This window comes from Mixophyes fleayi, chromosome 7, assembly GCF_038048845.1.
Source record: "Mixophyes fleayi isolate aMixFle1 chromosome 7, aMixFle1.hap1, whole genome shotgun sequence".
Taxonomy (NCBI): Eukaryota; Metazoa; Chordata; class Amphibia; order Anura; family Limnodynastidae; genus Mixophyes; species Mixophyes fleayi.
Window position 1 is genome coordinate 17,104,133 of NC_134408.1, and position 18,405 is coordinate 17,122,537.

At 41.2% G+C, this 18,405-nt stretch overlaps 1 protein-coding gene across 3 annotated transcripts in view; it reads right to left on the reverse strand.

Annotated features, from left to right (window-relative positions):
* Nucleotides 1-18,405, reverse strand: part of RGS11 (regulator of G protein signaling 11) — a 105,166-nt gene that overhangs the window by 25,909 nt on the left and 60,852 nt on the right. For all 3 annotated transcript variants that reach the window (XM_075179173.1, XM_075179174.1, XM_075179175.1), the window contains exons 9-12: nucleotides 9,518-9,586; nucleotides 8,276-8,305; nucleotides 4,682-4,743; nucleotides 1,845-1,958 (exon numbers count right to left, since the gene is read on the reverse strand). In XM_075179173.1, the coding sequence (XP_075035274.1) occupies nucleotides 1,845-1,958; nucleotides 4,682-4,743; nucleotides 8,276-8,305; nucleotides 9,518-9,586 (275 nt within the window). The remainder of the gene's footprint in view (nucleotides 1-1,844; nucleotides 1,959-4,681; nucleotides 4,744-8,275; nucleotides 8,306-9,517; nucleotides 9,587-18,405) is intronic.

Here is an 18,405-nt window from a genome sequence, read left to right on the forward strand (position 1 = left end):
CATAATACTCAGTAGCGGAAAGGGGGGCATCACACCCTCTAATCACGCCTACTATCTCACGTAGCCCACAACAAAATACATGAATGACACATGAACTTTCGATAAAACACAGACAAAACATATTACATCCCATAATATGTGTCATTTCAGATCTTGAAATCCAAATAACCTGTCTACGTAGGAGAGGTGTCCAGATCCCCAAAAAATGTTAAACTGTCATTATTATTGTGACCTGGGCAAAGAGGGTAGCAAGCTTATATTCCGAAACAGTGCTCAAAGTGGAAAGTGTTGCTATGGAAATTTAGAAGTGGCAGTATGGAAATTGTAAGTGGATGGTATGTGATAGTTTTACAATGAAGGCAGCAGGAGAAGTGACGGTATGGCACCCTATATCCACTTCCACCACTGTTCCAAAACATTATTCATTATATTAAGCTTGTGATGACTAAATCTATATTTATAAAGTTATAAACATGTGAATGCATAAAACACAACAATGGTCTTACAGTTTATAAAACCAGCATTTACAATCCGGTAAAAAAAAAACTGTTAGCATTGATGACACTGGTTACGGTTATTGCATCTACAGAGAAAAACCTCATGGGTTTGTCAGTTTGCTACTAATCGGCCAGAGATGATAGGCACATACTTTTCAATACCATATTGACTATGGTTATGCCTCTTCCAAATGTAGCTATAGAGGGAATCTTTGCTTTGTTGCCAATGAAGGGATTGGCTTGACCTCTTGGACTTACTTGGACCTTCTTTGGATTGTGGTCATGGGACCACTTGTGGCTCAGCTCCGGTTTAGGTTCTAGGGGCTCCTTCTTAATGCGATCACATGATCACCTAGTACCTTTCTGATTGGAGGCTTGCCACTATTGTGCTGGGATAGGCATTCCCTGTCCATTGTAGGTGCAATGTAACTGGATATAGGAGTTTGATCATTTCCTCTGTTCTAACTCTCTTGTCTTTCGACCCTGTTCTGAACTCTTCCTGCCCTGACTTTTTGGACCTCTGAACTTGTGCTGCCTGCCCTGACCTCTGCTTGGATTTTTACCTACTAAAAATTGTTTCCTGCTCTGACCTACTGCTTGGATTCTGACCTTTGACGTTTTGCAGCCAGCCCTGACCTTTACCTGTGTTCTGGACCAGTCTATTCGGTACCCTGCCCTGTCTGGCTTATCTCTTTTCTGCTGTGGCCTCTTCCCTGTACATGTCCCGGAACTTGCATCTCGCTCCTAGAATTCCTGTACCTATATTGTTGGCTGTACTGTACAGTAAATTATTTCCAGTGCATCAATACTACATTTATAAAAAAAAAAAAACTGGCCTACAGCTGCCCCCATTGCTGTTCCAAGATCCTGGATATACCAATTTCCATGACATTAGAGATAGCTACTCCTAGAGCAACCTGCACTGTCCAGTTTTGGTTGTCATGGCTACGTTTGTTTTTTAATTGCTCTGGCCTCTTCCATGAATGTGTCTCAGTATTAATACGGAGAACCAATTGTTTGTTTGCAGAGACTCGTCAGTAAATACAGATTACTAAAATTTCCAACAATGAAATAGGAATTAAGTGGTTTCACAAAAACCACAAGATAGAAACACGAGGTGTTACACAAAAAAATATGAAATGTGTCTCTGAAGGTGATGTTTTAAAATACAGTAATATCTATTGTACAATTTTGTATTATTAATATTACAACCCTTCTACACAAGTACCCCCTTGAATTTGTGTAACCTCGATGTAAAATCATTGATGCTCTATTATTTTATATGTATTATGTATCTTCTGAATATGTAATAGTTCATTTATGCACTTATTAATGTGCTATACTTACATTAGAGCGTTCATTGACCAGTGCATGACATCGTCTGTGATCCATGGGTTACTGGGCAGGCAGCCAGACATAATGGGGTCATGAGGCAGATACTGTTCACTGAATTTAAGGAACCTACAAGATAAATGCAAAACGATGAGCATAGTGGGTCTGATTCATAAAGGCACGGATCTGTCGATTTTGAGCATACTGTACGTAAAATCACTCTGCACATAGGCAAACCGAGGGGGGGCTTTACTAGTGCATGGAAACCCCCCTCCCAGCCTGGGGTACTGTATGCTTGAGGTAGCTGGACGCTGTCCCGGCACCAGCCACTTTGCAGATTGTGTGCAGATCGTTTCTGTCTGCACTGTTCACAGCCATCTCTCCCCAACAAGTATTGAAAGCAGCAAGAACAGGTAGGAGAGAGCAGGACAGTCTGTCAACTGTTCTGACACACTCAATCAGGACTTTGTCCTTACTGTAGGGACAGTTGGGAGGTATGTCTCACTTCACACGGCTCTGCTCGAAATGGGAGAGCTGTGTGCCCCTAAAAGTAGTGCACGCAGCATTGCCCATGTATATGATGGGGATAGGAAGAGTTGGAGAGCAGCCAAGCAATGTCTAAAATTATAGCCACGCCCTGAAGCATGCTGGCCACACCCACTGGCGGTGTGGCATGGAAACCCCTCTCTACAAATCCTGCGTTTGCGCCTGTGTAAAGCGAATGATTCCAGAAATTGTTGTAATTAAACACATTTTTCTTTTTTCCAACAGTGTTTTTCGGAAATATTTTGGGGAGAATAGCACCTTATTCTTGGACCCGTGCTGGTTTTACGCTGTCAGAACTCAGTGATTCACATTGTATCTGCCGCAGACGTGTCCCAATTACGTAAGGTGTTCTTAATAACAATTACTGTCCCTGTCTGAAGCTTAGATTAAATGAATAAGGGAGGAGTGTGCCCATGGGGTTTCAAAGAGACTTAGACAAACTATACGAGCTTGGTTCTACTCCAGGCATTGAAATCAAGAGCAGGCATGTATTACAGTCGCTTCAAATATAGGACATCAGTTTGCAGACAAAGGTATGTGTAGCCAATCGGTATGTAATCTAAACTTAACTGGGTCTGTCTACCACTGACATGTGCCAGGTACATGTGCCAGTTAGTGACTGGTGATAGTATATATGTATTTTCCTCCTTCTTGCTAGACTCCCATGAAGATACGGCAGAAACTCTGTCCTTTAATCAGGTGTAGCGGTTTGTGTGACCAAAAATCTCACTTGCCTTAAATATCCATATATGTAACTATTCTATGAAGTTTAATCAAAAGATATTTTCACAAACCCTATTTTCATCGAACAATTTGTAACCACGCAGAACAATCTAACTATGATGAATGTAATATAGTGAGCATACGCTGAAAAGAGATTGCTTCATTAATTAATCTGTCCACACACACAGGGATACAAATGTACTACTGGTGTCATATTTTTAATCCTGAATGATCATATTTCTGATTTATCTTTTTGATTTAGATCTTTTATGCACCAGGAACCTAAGAGATAATTGTAATATGGTTGCATCACAAGAAACAATCATTGTGTGTGCAGGCAACGTTAGATACCAGGGGTCTGATTCTTGAAGGCACGTATCTGCCGATTTTGAGCGTATAGTCTGCAAAATCACTCATGTGCATGTCCAGTAGGGGAAGATACGTCCATGAACCCAGCCCTGTCCGCTGTAGGCTTAGTAGTTCTTATGCAAAGTGTTCTTATGCAAAGAACACTTTGCATTAGAACTACAAAGCCTACAGCTTACTAGGATTTCAGGGGCGTGGGAAGGGCCGTTATTCCTAGTGAATGTACAGTAAGGACATGCCTAACTCAGGCACGTTCAAATCCAACTCTGAGCATCTCGAAGTTACTTGTTTTTCTGCCGTATCTCTTGCTCCAGCAACAGGACTAGTCTAAGTCCTGATCAGTAGTGATGACGGCTGTGTATGCATGCTATAACATGTGTTTGCAAGCACATGCAACTGTTAAAATGTATTTTATGTTCAGCAGACATTTACAACATTCTAATAAATGTATTTCATGGGAGAATTTTTTTTACAAAAACACTTTTTTTTAACTGTTTTATCATTTATGCCTTTATTATTATTATTATTATTATTATTATTAACAGGTGACATTAATTCCATTTTTTGTTTATCCTGTTCGTTATTTTGTTAATTTATAATCCACATAGCTTTTGGACATAATGGGCCTGATTCATTAAGGAGAGCAAAGCAACAAAAGGAGTATATTAGATCCTAGACAAAACCATGTTACAATGCAAAGGGCACATTTTAAATGTACCTCCCCCCTCCAATGCAAAATGGTTTTGCCAAGGTGCAAAGTTACTCATTTTTTTTGTTTTATTTTCCTTAATGAATCAGTATGCAGTGTTTTGTGTAGAGGAGCACAGCAGACCTACACCCGAATACAACAGCGCACGTATCTTGAGATCCGTGCCTTGATGAATTTAGGAGTACGTAAAGCCTAACTATGTGCGTGTAATACTGAAGCCGGGTTTGTGTTCAGAATCCGTGACTTGATAAATCAGGACTCATGTCTGCAAATTGGGTGTAGCTGTAAAATAGACAGACAATCAGGAGCCGGCTGGGCAGGGGAACAGGGAGGTATCTGCCACCTGCATTTTGTTTCCTTTAAAATGTTCCTAATAGGCTGCTGAGTTGAGTCTTGACCCTCGGGCTAAAATTTGCCTGCCCTCCCCTGCAGACAATGCTTTGCTTGTTTAACACAATTTCTTGCTAAATAAAGAGGATGGTTCCCAAATAAATGCCATGCAGCTCACCCCTCCAGACAGATTGAGGATTTCACTCTTGTCCACGCCATTGCTTTTTTGAGATAGTCCAGCTAATGTAAAAATGACAAAAATATAGGCAAAGTGAGCAAAGTTCTACTTAGATTTTCATATATGTTTGCATGATTATATGTTAACACTTTTCTTCCAGAACACGCATGTCACATGTCCACATGCCTGAGGCACTCCACTCGGCGCTCACCTGACACACACGTGTCATCGCGTGCTTAGCCCCTGAGATGATGAGCATATTACCAGTACCCAAGCATGAGGTCTGAACACCTCTAAATTTTACACAGCTTAGCTATTTACCCTTGTTTGCCTGTGTCTGGATCCTCTATGTTGTCTGCCACTGACATAATTATGATTTTGTATATTAGCTGCCTGCCCAGACCTCAGTTCTGCAATTCTTTTGTCTGTCACCAATTACCTAGTGTGCTTAGATGGGGGAGGGGCAGTGACCTGTGGGCAGGGCCTGATTAAGGGTTCAGGAAGCCCTAGGCTAAGACGATCTTTGTAGCCCCTGGCCTTCCATGCCAGGCAGGCCCGGCGCTCCCATTAGGCAAGGTTAGGCACTCGCCTAGGGCGCCGGGCTCTGGAGGGCGCCACAGAATACTAAATGACTTTAAAACTGTGTGGCGACCACTGACCATACCTGTCACGGCCGCCGCACAGCATTCAGATGCACGGGGAGGGGGGAAGAGGCTATTTTGTCACCACCGCCGCCTCTCTGCTCCGTCTCCTCCCCTCCACTTACTAGTGTCAGTGAGTGGAGGGGAGGAGACGGAGCAAAGAGGCGGCGGTGGTGAGACAAGGTAAGGAGAGACGGGGTGAGGGGTGAGGAGGGAGGAGGGAGGAGGGAGGAGGGAGGAGGGCGGCAATTTTTGCAGGGGGGGGGGGGCGGCAATTTTTTAAAAATGCCTAGGGCGCCATGGATCCTAGCACCGGCCCTGATGCCAGGCTAATGCAGTAGGTTATAACAAACTGGTTTTAAAATCTTCCTTCACCCTCCCTCCCACCACGTGTATTTTGAAACTCTGCTCCACTCGACTTTTTAAAAGGGTCACGGCAATCTTTGTCACCCATTTCATTAAAATCAGAATTGTATAGCAGAACGGAGGTGTGAATGAGCGCTACTGAGGATAAAGATGTGAAGGGGGAGAGGGGCTTTCAGTCTGTTCCTGTTGCCATCTTTGTCTCTCCTATCTGCTTATCCTCAAGCACCCGCTCAGGGATGACTCATTATCTGCAGCCTTTGCCATAGGAATATGTCAAGATTAAAACCCTAATACATTTTCCTTTCATGTTTTCTTTTCACTTTGGAGAACAACGATTCTCTGTTTTAAAATTAATTTCAATTTATACCTCTCCCTGTCACAATTTTGCACCCCCAAAACTCTTGCGCCCCCAAGAGCCTTGCACCCTAGGCTACAGGCTAATCAGCCTATTGAATAATCAGGCATTGTGAAGTCCAAAACTCTCTTGTTGGGTCCCTGGTGAAGACCAAGCTTTCCCCTAGAATCCATGCCACATCAATTAGTAATGACACAGTGGGTCCACATCTTAGTACCATATACCAGACGAGGGGATATAAATAAAGTATTGCATTTAATTTGGTAAAATGTGTTATTTTATTAAATTATATTTGGTTAAATGGCAGCAATCACTCAAACGTCATTCACCAAAAATGTATATATCTATTCTGTTCAAACCTTTGCACATGGAATATGATCATTACCGTTAATCTTGTAATCATTAAAGTCAGTCAACACGCCCACAAGCTCAAATTATATTTTCATATATCTAAACTTCTCCCCTGTTTCTGTGGAACAGTAGCATCCTTTCTCCAAGCCTCCTCCAGGCTTCAACCATCCATTGTACCATCGTTGTTCATTGTAATCTCCGCCCATGACTCTCCCTGCTCTATGAACTCTATTATCCATTTATATTCCCACCATTCGCCCTCGCTCGTCCATCCTCACTGACCTGAGCCTGACCTCTGCAATCCAACTTTTCTTCCCATAACTTTTTTTATTCATCCACAATCCTTCGTCATCTTTTCCACCCCTTGTTATCGTCATAAATCTCCACCATTTCTCTCTTATAATCACAAGTTTGTATCCATTTATCATTCTCTATAACTATTCACATTTGTCTTCCAACCTACGTAATCTATATTTTCTATACTTTTTACTCTGTCCCCCACCTTCTCTTCCTTATGGTTTCTATCATCCAATCTTCTACAGCCTTACATTTGTCTTACATCTTTTCTCCTATATGAAGCTTGTCATTCATCCTATTTCCCCAATGACTTCTATCATCTATTATTTATCTTCCGTAAGATATTCCAGCCAGCCTCTCCCTACCATGACCTCTGTTATCCTTCTTTTCTCATGCATTACCCTTGAAATCTATCTCATCTCTTTAATTTCCAATTCTGTAATCCATCCTTTATTCCTAACTTCTGTCATCCAACTGTCCTCTAAACCTCTGTCCTCATGTCCACCATTGTTCAAATTTCTGTGATTCATCCTCTAAATCTGTCATCCACTACTCTAATCCTCTGTCATCCTTTCTTCTCCAAACCTATGCAAACCTCTGTCACCCATAATCTTGTCCTCTAAACCTCTGTCCTCTATCCTCCTGTTCTCCAAACATCTATCCTCCTGTCTTACAATCTTCTATCATCTATACTCCTGTTTTACAATCTTCTTTCATCTATCCTCCTGTCTTACAATCTTCTATCATCTATCTTCCTATCTTACAATCTTCTATCATCTATCCTCCTGTCTTACAATCTTCTATCATCTATCCTCCTGTCTTACAATCTTCTATCATCTATACTCCTGTTTTATAATCTTCTATCATCGATCTTCCTGTCTTACAATGTTCTACCATCTATACTCCTGTCTTACAATCTTCTATCATCTATACTCCTGTCCACAAAACCTCTGTCCTCTATCCTCCTGTCTTCCAAACCTCTATCATCTCTACTCCTGTCCTCCAATCCTCTATCATCTACAGTATACTCCTGTCCTCCAAGTCTCTGTTCTCCACCCTCCGGTTCCAATCCTCTATGATCTATTCTACTGTCCTCCTGACCTCTGTCATCTCTACTCCTGTCCTTCAAACATCTATCCTCCTGTCTTCCAATCCTCTACAGTATTCTCCTGTCCTTCAAGTCTCTGTCCTCCATCCTCCGGTCTTCCAATCCTCTATCATCTATACTCCTGTCCTCCTGACCTCTGTCATCTCTACTCCTGTCCTCCAAACTTGCCATCCTTTGTTTTGTAAATCTTTGTCATTCATCCTCTCTCCTACAGCCTCAATAATGCCTTATGCCTATTTGAAACCGTGGTTTCTAAGCCCTGTAATTCATCTTCTGTCCACTAAACGTTTGCTATACTTTATTCCTATTTAAAACCTCTGTCATTCCCCCACCCCTCTAAGCTCTGTCAACCATCTTGTTCTACAAACTTGTCATAAACTATCCTCATATTTTTACTACACACAACAAACAAAAGTAAAAAAACAACAGCTTTACATGAACTTTTAACAAGTGTCAAATAATCAGATCATACTTACTTCCCTTTTGTAATAATCAGCATTCTTTCCCTACAAAATATAATTGTAAATGTCACAGTTTCTACAAAGCCACATCGTCAAAAACTTGCAGTACTAACACTCAAACAAGGCATTATTGTCCTTGACTGCTAAATGTACAATGTTTATGTAATACTTCTGTTGCAATGAAACACAATTCACTTTGCTTGTTACGGATATCACACACATGGGCAATGTCTCTTATTAAATGAGACAAGACAATTCTACATTTATATAATATATCATAGTCATTTTGTTACCATATACATTATACTTAAATATTCTAGGTAGACATCTGGGGCCTGATACATGAAGGAACATAAATGCCGTATTTTGCATAAAATCGCTCTGCGTAAACCCAGACCTGGACTATATGTCAGAGAAAGCAGCAGCATCCAATTAGTCTTTGAGAGCAGAGGACCCTTAGGACAGCCTACAACTACATGGGTGGAACAGGTAGCGGGCTGGGCGTATGCACGTAGTCAATGTACATTAAGGGCCTGCCCAGCTCGAGCGCACTCAGCAGCATCTGATTCAAGATTTAGAGATAAGGTACGTGTTTTTCTGTCGTATCACTTACACCAGCTACAGGTCAGGTGTAAGTGCCGATTATTAGTATATGTATGCTAGAACATATGTTTGGAATCAGGAGCAACTGTAAAATGCATTTTAATAACATGATAATAAATGTATTGGAATGAAAAAAGAAAGAAAAAAAAACTTTTTTTTTACACTTTTTATACATTAATGACTGTATTATTAACGGGTGACAATCATTGAATACTTTTATTTGTTTTGTTTCTGTGATCTGCTGGGACTTTAAATTCCACATACGTATAGGATGTATTCTGCAGTGTATTGTCTGTTAGAGTAGAGCGGACCTAGATCCGTGTTCAACAAGAAATGTAAGTTCAGCTCCGCTCCTTGCTGAATACGGATGTGTGTATGCCCCGATGTACGTACGCCTTAAAAAAAACACAATTTACGTTCGTTCTGCGTGTCTTAATGAATCAGGCTCCTGATGTATTTACAGCGGTAACAATGTTTAATCTGCACCTCTAAAACGCAACCGGAGCGTTTTTTTTCTCATTTTTAGACCCACAATTTTTTGGCACTTTAAAGAGTTTCAGCCTTAGGCTCTCTGACATTGCTACTTTATATGTTGTACAACTTGACAATAAAATACAAATGAAAGGAAATACAATGTAAAATAGATGGACTTACAAGTTGCGTTCGACCTGAGTAACAGTTTCCTCTTTCTGGCCCACAGTCCATCACATTTAAACACCCGGCCTGAAAGAGATGTGGATATTTTTATTATCATTTTGAATGCATTTTGCAGAACAGAAGAACAATTTCTTCACTTTTCCATCCCTCCTGTATCTAATCCAACTTCACCTATTTTATTAAGCTTTAAATACTTCTCCAAGAAACCTCTTTTCAGTCCATATGATAGACAAACCGATGAGGGGGGGTTTCCTAGTGTCTGGAAACCCCCTCCCAGCATGGGGCACTGTATACTTGAGGTGGCTTGCCTCGTGTATATGATGGGGATTGGAATTGCCTGTGTATATGATGGGGATAGGAAGAGTTGGAGAGCAGCCAAGCACTGTCTAAAATTATAGCAACGCCCCCATGCATGCTGGTCACACCCACTGGCGGTGTAGCGTGGAAATCCCTCTCTACAAATCCTGCCTTTGCCCCTGCATATAATCCTGTCTTTGTGTTACTTCCTCATTCTGTGCTGTCTCTCTGGTAATGGACAACCCCCAATGCCATCCGAAGTTTCTCAAACTCCAAGCCTATTATGTGCATTCACACCTCATTATCACTATTGAATTAACAGTTGGATGCAATATTAAAACAGACAGCTCTGTTTCAGGGGAAGCCACCTTTGAAAATGTCATTTACATAGTAGCCCTTTAAGCCAATGCGGTGCCCACTGAGTATGATATAGGCCACAGCGGAGATATAATCCTGCCTCTGGCCTGCCATGTATATTATATTTCTCAGAACTGACTTCTCCTGGAAAGGAGCTGTCCACTAACTTATTTTCATTAAGAGAGCAGGGGCAAAGGCAGGATTTGTAGAGGGGGGTTTCCACACCACGCCTCCAGTGGGCGTGACCACCATGCATGGGGGTGTGGCTATACTATTAGACAGTGTTGGCTGCTCTCCAACTCTTCCTATCCCCATAATATACATGGGCAATGCTGTTTGTACTACTGTTAGCTGCACACAGCTCTCCCTTTTCAAGCAGAGCTGTGTGAAACGGGAGCAGGGTCCAGTCACCTCAGTTATACAGTGCCCCAGGCTTGGAGGGGGGTTTCCAGGCACTAGGAAACCACCCCTCGGTTCGCCTATGGAGAGTACCCTAAAACTCTACCTAACTCTTATTTTTATTGTAAGGTTGTTGAAAACTCAACTATTTTTTAAGCACTTTAAGCCCTAACACACAGTTGGTGCCTAGTAAATTAAAATGTTGTATCCCTATAAATATTGGATCAGCATAGAAGATATTTACCTCCACTGTGAGCAAAAAATACTATAATTATTATAATGCAATAACTCCGCCTTATTTATACATCATGAATATATAAAAACAAGACAAAAACAGGTGTGGCTTTAGCCGTAGATGGCATTAAAGCCATATCTAACACACACAAGAATATTGTAATTTAGCAAATAGGTAGAGGTGAAAATATTGTACTGAGTGAAGTTACCATTAGACTGCATGTATGTGGAATACTGCATGTATTTATAAAGGAATCTAAAAGATCATTCAGTTCTTTCAGTCCTCTAGCGATCCGTGACATATTTACCAACTGTAAGTCTTACGGGTCAGTTTCAATTGTAATTAAAATAAACTTGAGCAACTGGTCTATATTCTCTATGTAAACCAGGCCTGTCCAACCTGCGGCCCTCCAGGTGTTGTGAAACTACAAGTCCCAGCATGCCCTTCCAGCTATCAACTGGTTGTCTACTGGCAAAGCATGCTGGGGCTTGTAGTTTCACAACACCTGGAGGGCCGCAGGTTGGACAGGCCTGATGTAAACTGAACAGCAATAAAATGGAAGACTGTATCTCACAGGAATAGTCATTTATTTATTTATTAACAGATATGTATATAGCACTTTACAGGGAATATTTAATTATTTACATCAGCTCTGTCCCAATGGAGCTTACAATCTATATTTCCTAATGCGCGCACACACACACACACACAAACACACACGCACATACACAAACACACACGCACACACCGGAATCAAACCTAGGACCCCAGTGCTGTGAGGCAGTAATTCTAACCACTGTGGTTTTAAATAGGGAATATTTTTACCTTCATCGGCCATTTAACTCTAATAAATGATTATACTGTTCTTCTATAGTTGAGTAATAATATTGAATTAATAATTAATGCTCTCTTTGTGATGGTTACTGTACACTATCAAAGAGCTCTGCAGAAGAAAATGTGATATTCTTAACCTTTAAAAATGAAAATCTTTAATCACACAGCCACATGACAAAGTTTTCTATCCTTCCTGTGAAAAGTATCTTGCTAAATTAAATTATGGTTGAACGGGTGCCAAAGAAAAGAGACTAAATTTAGTGTAAGAAATAGAACTCTAGCAGCATGCTGGAACACGACGGAAACCAAATTATACACATCTAATTACATACCGCTCACTAAAACCTTGTGCTTTAATAAATATAATTGCGTCAGATAGGAGCTTTGAAGGATGTAAATGAGCTTAAGGATGGAACAGGACATCAAAGTCGACTGAAGGTCCCATGAAAGCGCCAGGATTGATTTTTAAATGACCCCTGTGTGTAGCGTTTGGTATTTCTGGTTTCCCCTAGATGAGAAATGCAAACAGTGCGGCCTGTAAAACTCAGCCCTTAGATTAAAGAGAGCGTTGGAGAAGGAATCTGTGATAGCTTCCTGAGTGGGATAGATGTGGTATAGGGTGTTGTAATGACTCAGGAGCTGCAGCTTTGTTCCATTTGAAATAAATGACAAGATTATAGCAGTAACAAATAAATAGATTTCTCTGCAGTTTTTGGACCCTGATATAATGTCCCCCCTTCTTTTAAAAAAAATAAGGATGTCATAGGCCACTGAGGACCATATAAAATGATAAGTCACAGTCCTAGGTTCATCATTCCTTATAATACAGAAGTATCAATTTGAAACAGAGCAAGTTGGTTGTAAGACACTGAACTGTACCGAACATTCCATCGCGGAACACTGACACAATGAGTCATGTGACGCAAGTGATATCGCTGCTCACCAGGTATCAAGCTATAATTTACAGGGGTGACATCACCACTCTCCAAGTATAAGCTATGACATCGCTACACAGGAAATATAAGAATATAACACCTATAGGGCGCTATGTATGCTGATCAATATAGACAGCTGCTGTGCATTGTGAATGTCTCTCTTTATTGCACCCTCCATGGTAAATACAATTAGGAACACACATACAGAGAGTTTCCGGAATTTATACGTCCCTAGCAATTAACAGGTCCTATCTACTATATAAATGCTAGAGATGGTCACTGACCCCCGTGTTTTGGTTTTGGATTCGGTTTTGGATCTGGATTACCGTCGTGTTTTGGTTTTGGTTTTGGTTTTGCAAAACCGCCATTGCGTGTTTTGGTTTTGGTTTTGGTTTTGTTTGGTTTTGTTTTGCTATTTTTTGGGAAAATCCATGTTTTTGGGCCTAAATTAACCCAATTTAGTGCTCCAACTGTTTTAGAGACAAGTAACCTAATTGTTGAGGTAATAAATCTTCCAAAAAAACAGTTTAATTCTTCGTTGGTAGGCCTATTCTACACACAAAACAGATTGTCTTCCTCTCCATCTATGCATATTGGCAATGCAGCCATCGTCTTGAATGTATATTACACCCTACACTTATAGTTAAATATGTAAAGAAATGGAAAAAGCCAGTTTGGTTTCTGTCTCTCAAGGCCCCCCTCCACTTGTATAAAATACCAAAAAATTCAGCCATTATAGACTGTACAATATTAATTGACATGGAGAAAGCCAGTTTGGTTTCTGTCTCTCTAGGCCCCCCTCCACTTGTATAAAATACTAAAAAATTCAGCCATTATAGACTGTACAATATTAATTGACATGGAGAAAGACAGTTTGGTTTCTGTCTCTCTAGGCCCCCCTCCACTTGTATAAAATACTAAAAAATTCAGCCATTATAGACTGTACAATATTAATTGACATGGAGAAAGCCAGTTTGGTTTCTGTCTCTCAAGGCCCCCCTCCACTTGTATAAAATACTAAAAAATTCAGCCATTATAGACTGTACAATATTAATTGACATGGAGAAAGACAGTTTGGGGTCACTCTGTCTCTCTAGGCCCCCCTCCACTTGTATAAAATACCAAAAAATTCAGCCATTATAGACTGTACAATATTAATTGACATGGAGAAAGCCAGTTTGGTTTCTGTCTCTCTAGGCCCCCCTCCACTTGTATAAAATACTAAAAAATTCAGCCATTATAGACTGTACAATATTAATTGACATGGAGAAAGACAGTTTGGTTTCTGTCTCTCTAGGCCCCCCTCCACTTGTATAAAATACTAAAAAATTCAGCCATTATAGACTGTACAATATTATGAAAAATGGACAAAGCCAGTTTAGGGTCACTCTGTCTATGACACCCTACCCTTAAGGATAAATTGCCCTAACAGCAGCCTTTCAAGATGGTATGTGATATGGAAATGCCACAAGTCCCTTTCCTCTTTGGGGGTAGATTGCACCCTACACTTACATAGAAAGTTTTAAAAAGATGTTATCGGCATCATCTTCAGCTTCATCCTCACCCTCATCAGTGTGTACGTCATCATCACAGACTATCAATTCATCGCCGCTTGAATCCGCCATTAGAGAACAGTCAGTGCTTGGATGTCTTGGATGGTGAAGGCCTTCCTCGTGGAAGATGTAGTTCATTTTTATAAACATCATTTTCTCCACATTTTTGGGAAGTAACCTTCTACGGCGATCACTGACTAAGTTCCCTGCTGTGCTGAACACTCGTTCAGAGTACACACTGGAGGGTGGGCAGCTTAGGTATTGCAAAGCAAGTTTGTACATGGGTTTCCAAATGGCCTGCTTTTCTTCCCAGTAAGGAAAGGGACTGTCTGACATTTCCATATCAACTACCTCTTGAAAGTAATCCTCCACCATCCTTTGCATGTTTATACTCATATTGGATGGACTTATGGGCAAAGTGACACTTTTTTTTGAAAAATCCTTCAAACCAGCCCAGATGTTAAATTGTTCTCGTCTGCCCCCTGTGTCTTCCCTGCTTCTTTTTTGGAAATTTAATTTTTTACGAGCAACAGCTTGAGAAAGTGAAGGAGGACACGTCGTCAAGCCGAGGCCCAGTTCAGCGGCCAACTTGCTGAGCAATAGCTCCTTGCAAAAGTTCACATCTCGCTCATTTACAAGTAAAGACTCAATGTAGGTTTTAAACCTTGGATCAAGCACAGTGGCCAAAACGTACTGATCCGAGTTCAAGATCTTAATAACTCGAGGATCATTGTGAAGCGAATTAAGTACTTGATCGACAAGGCCAACATACTTTGCTGAATTGCTTGCTTTCAGCTCCTCCTTCATTTTCTCAAGCTGCTTTTCCAATAGTCTAATTAAAGGAATGACTTGGCTCAAACTAGCAGAGTCTGCACTGACCTCACATGTCACAACTTCAAATGGTTTCAGCACCTTGCACAGCACTGAAAGGATTCCCCACTGTGCAAGAGTGAAATACATCCCCCCTCCTTTCCCAATGTCATGACTTGTGCAATATGCTTGGATGGCTTTGCGCTGTTCCTCCATCCTCTGAAGCATGTACAGGGTGGAATTCCACCGAGTTACCACCTCTTGCTTAAGTTGGTGGCAGGGCAAGTTAAACTGCTCTTGGAGCTGCTGTAATCTCCTACATGCTGTGGCTGAATGCCTGAAATGGCCTGAAATTTTACGGGCCACCGAAAGCATCTCCTGCACCTCACGGTTATTTCGTAGGAAGCTCTGCACCACCAAGTTGATGGTGTGAGCAAAACAGGGAATATGTTGGAAATCACCCAGCTGTAATGCTCGCACTATATTGTTGGCGTTATCTGAAATGACATACCCTGGGGAGAGTCCGAGTGGTATAAGCCATGCATCAATCACATCTCTCAGTTTGCGTAACAAATTGTCAGCCGTATGCCTGTTAGTGAAGCCGGTGATACAAAGAGTGGCCTGCCTGTGACAAATGTTACGTAGTGGTGTACATGCTGCTGCTGTTCCTGCTGGTGAAGGTGAATGACCAACCCAGTGGGCTGTCACAGTCATATAGTCTTTGGTTTGGCCACTTCCACTTGTCCACATATCTGTGGTTAAGTGAACAGTGGGCAGAATGGCATTTTTCAGCGCAATCTCTACATTTTTACACACTTTTTGGTATAGTTGTGGAATAGCTTTACGGGAGAAATGGTGTCGCGATGGAATTCTGTAACGCGGACACAAAACCTCAATTAACTGTGAAAAACCAGCTGCGTTTATTGTGGAGATTGGACGCAGATCTAACACTAACATTGCAGCCATGGCGTCTGTGATTCGCTTGGCGACTGGGTGACTGCTGTCATATTTGCTTCCCCTCGCAAATGATTGTTTCACAGTTAATTGCTGAAATGTAGGACTGCTCATTTTATTCACCTGCCTCTGGGATGACGATTCACCCCCAGCAGCAGCAACAGCAGCAGCAGGACTAACGCTTTCTTCAGAGGAATCAATAATAGTGCCGGAGTCATCCAGCCTTAAGTGGGATGCCGGGCTAACTCCGAGCGCTACTGAGGATATTGATGAGGATGGTGTGGTGGGTGTATTTTGTAGCCGTCGGTATGTCGGTGAGCGGAGGGTCTTAGCTGATGAGGGAGTGCTTGTATTCTTTTGGGAAGAACTTTCAGCTTTTCCCAACACTTTGCCATGAACTCTCGTTAAATGGCGTAACATAGACGAGGTTCCAAGATGGTTAAGGTCCCTCCCTCGACTGACTGTGGCTTCACATACACTACAAATGGCTATACAATTGTTGTCTGGATTTGGGTAGAAATAATTCCACACATAAGAAGTGGATTTTTTTGTTTTATGCCCAGGCATGACAATGGCCTTTTTCTTGTCACGTGCCAGAACTGCTGCCACTGGTGCAGGACTTACACAAACAACCTCATCCTCATCAACATCCTCATTAGCGCCCTCGTCGCCTACACAAATCTCCCCCTCATCCTCTTCTAATTCCAAAGTGGCATCCTCAATTTGGGTATCACCGGCTACACTCGGGCTATTAAGGAACACATCAGCAGAATGCTCACGATTAGACATCCCACTGTTGGATGGACTCTCCACAGGGATTGTTGTCATTTGTGAATCAGAGCAAATATTCTCCTGTAATGCCTCACTGGTATCTTGCAGCTCAGCTTTGACGCGTAACAGTAGTTGTGCACCAATTGTAGCCTGGGTAACTTTTTGGGATCTGCCACTAATAGCCAAAGGTGAAGGCCTCATTCTCTCTTTGCCACTGCGTGTGTAGAATGGCATGCTTGCAATTTTTTTTTTATCGTCACTTAACTTTTGCTCAGTTACACTTCTTTTTCGCTTCAATACAGTAAATTTTTTTTTGGTTTTTGTTTTTTGCACTAATTTGAAAACACTCTGTTGTTTGACATCGCCTTGGCCAGATGACGTACTGGGAACACTAACATCAGGACTGGTGACAGAACCTGGTTGCTCATTTAGATCATATGTGGACTGCTTTGAATCCATTCTGAGCGCAAACCACTGAGGAGTGCTAAAAATTATTGAGTAGATACTGCTGACAGATATGACTTTTGACAGCCAGAAATATTAATGCACAATTAGGGAGGACACCCCAAAAACACTGAGGAGTGCTAAAAATTATTGAGTAGATACTGCTGACAGATATGACTTTTGACAGCCAGAAATATTAATGCACAATTAGGGAGGACACCCCAAAAACACTGAGGAGTGCTAAAAATTATTGAGTAGATACTGCTGACAGATATGACTTTTGACAGCCAGAAATATTAATGCACAATTAGGGAGGACACCCCAAAAACACTGAGGAGTGCTAAAAATTATTGAGTAGATACTGCTGACAGATATGACTTTTGACAGCCAGAAATATTAATGCACAATTAGGGAGGACACCCCAAAAACACTGAGGAGTGCTAAAAATTATTGAGTAGATACTGCTGACAGATATGACTTTTGACAGCCAGAAATATTAATGCACAATTAGGGAGGACACCCCAAAAACACTGAGGAGTGCTAAAAATTATTGAGTAGATACTGCTGACAGATATGACTTTTGACAGCCAGAAATATTAATGCACAATTAGGGAGGACACCCCAAAAACACTGAGGAGTGCTAAAAATTATTGAGTAGATACTGCTGACAGATATGACTTTTGACAGCCAGAAATATTAATGCACAATTAGGGAGGACACCCCAAAAACACTGAGGAGTGCTAAAAATTATTGAGTAGATACTGCTGACAGATATGACTTTTGACAGCCAGAAATATTAATGCACAATTAGGGAGGACACCCCAAAAACACTGAGGAGTGCTAAAAATTATTGAGTAGATACTGCTGACAGATATGACTTTTGACAGCCAGAAATATTAATGCACAATTAGGGAGGACACCCCAAAAACACTGAGGAGTGCTAAAAATTATTGAGTAGATACTGCTGACAGATATGACTTTTGACAGCCAGAAATATTAATGCACAATTAGGGAGGACACCCCAAAAACACTGAGGAGTGCTAAAAATTATTGAGTAGATACTGCTGACAGATATGACTTTTGACAGCCAGAAATATTAATGCACAATTAGGGAGGACACCCCAAAAACACTGAGGAGTGCTAAAAATTATTGAGTAGATACTGCTGACAGATATGACTTTTGACAGCCAGAAACTATTTAATGCACAATTAGGGAGGACACCCCAAAAACACTGAGGAGTGCTAAAAATTATTGAGTAGATACTGCTGACAGATATGACTTTTGACAGCCAGAAA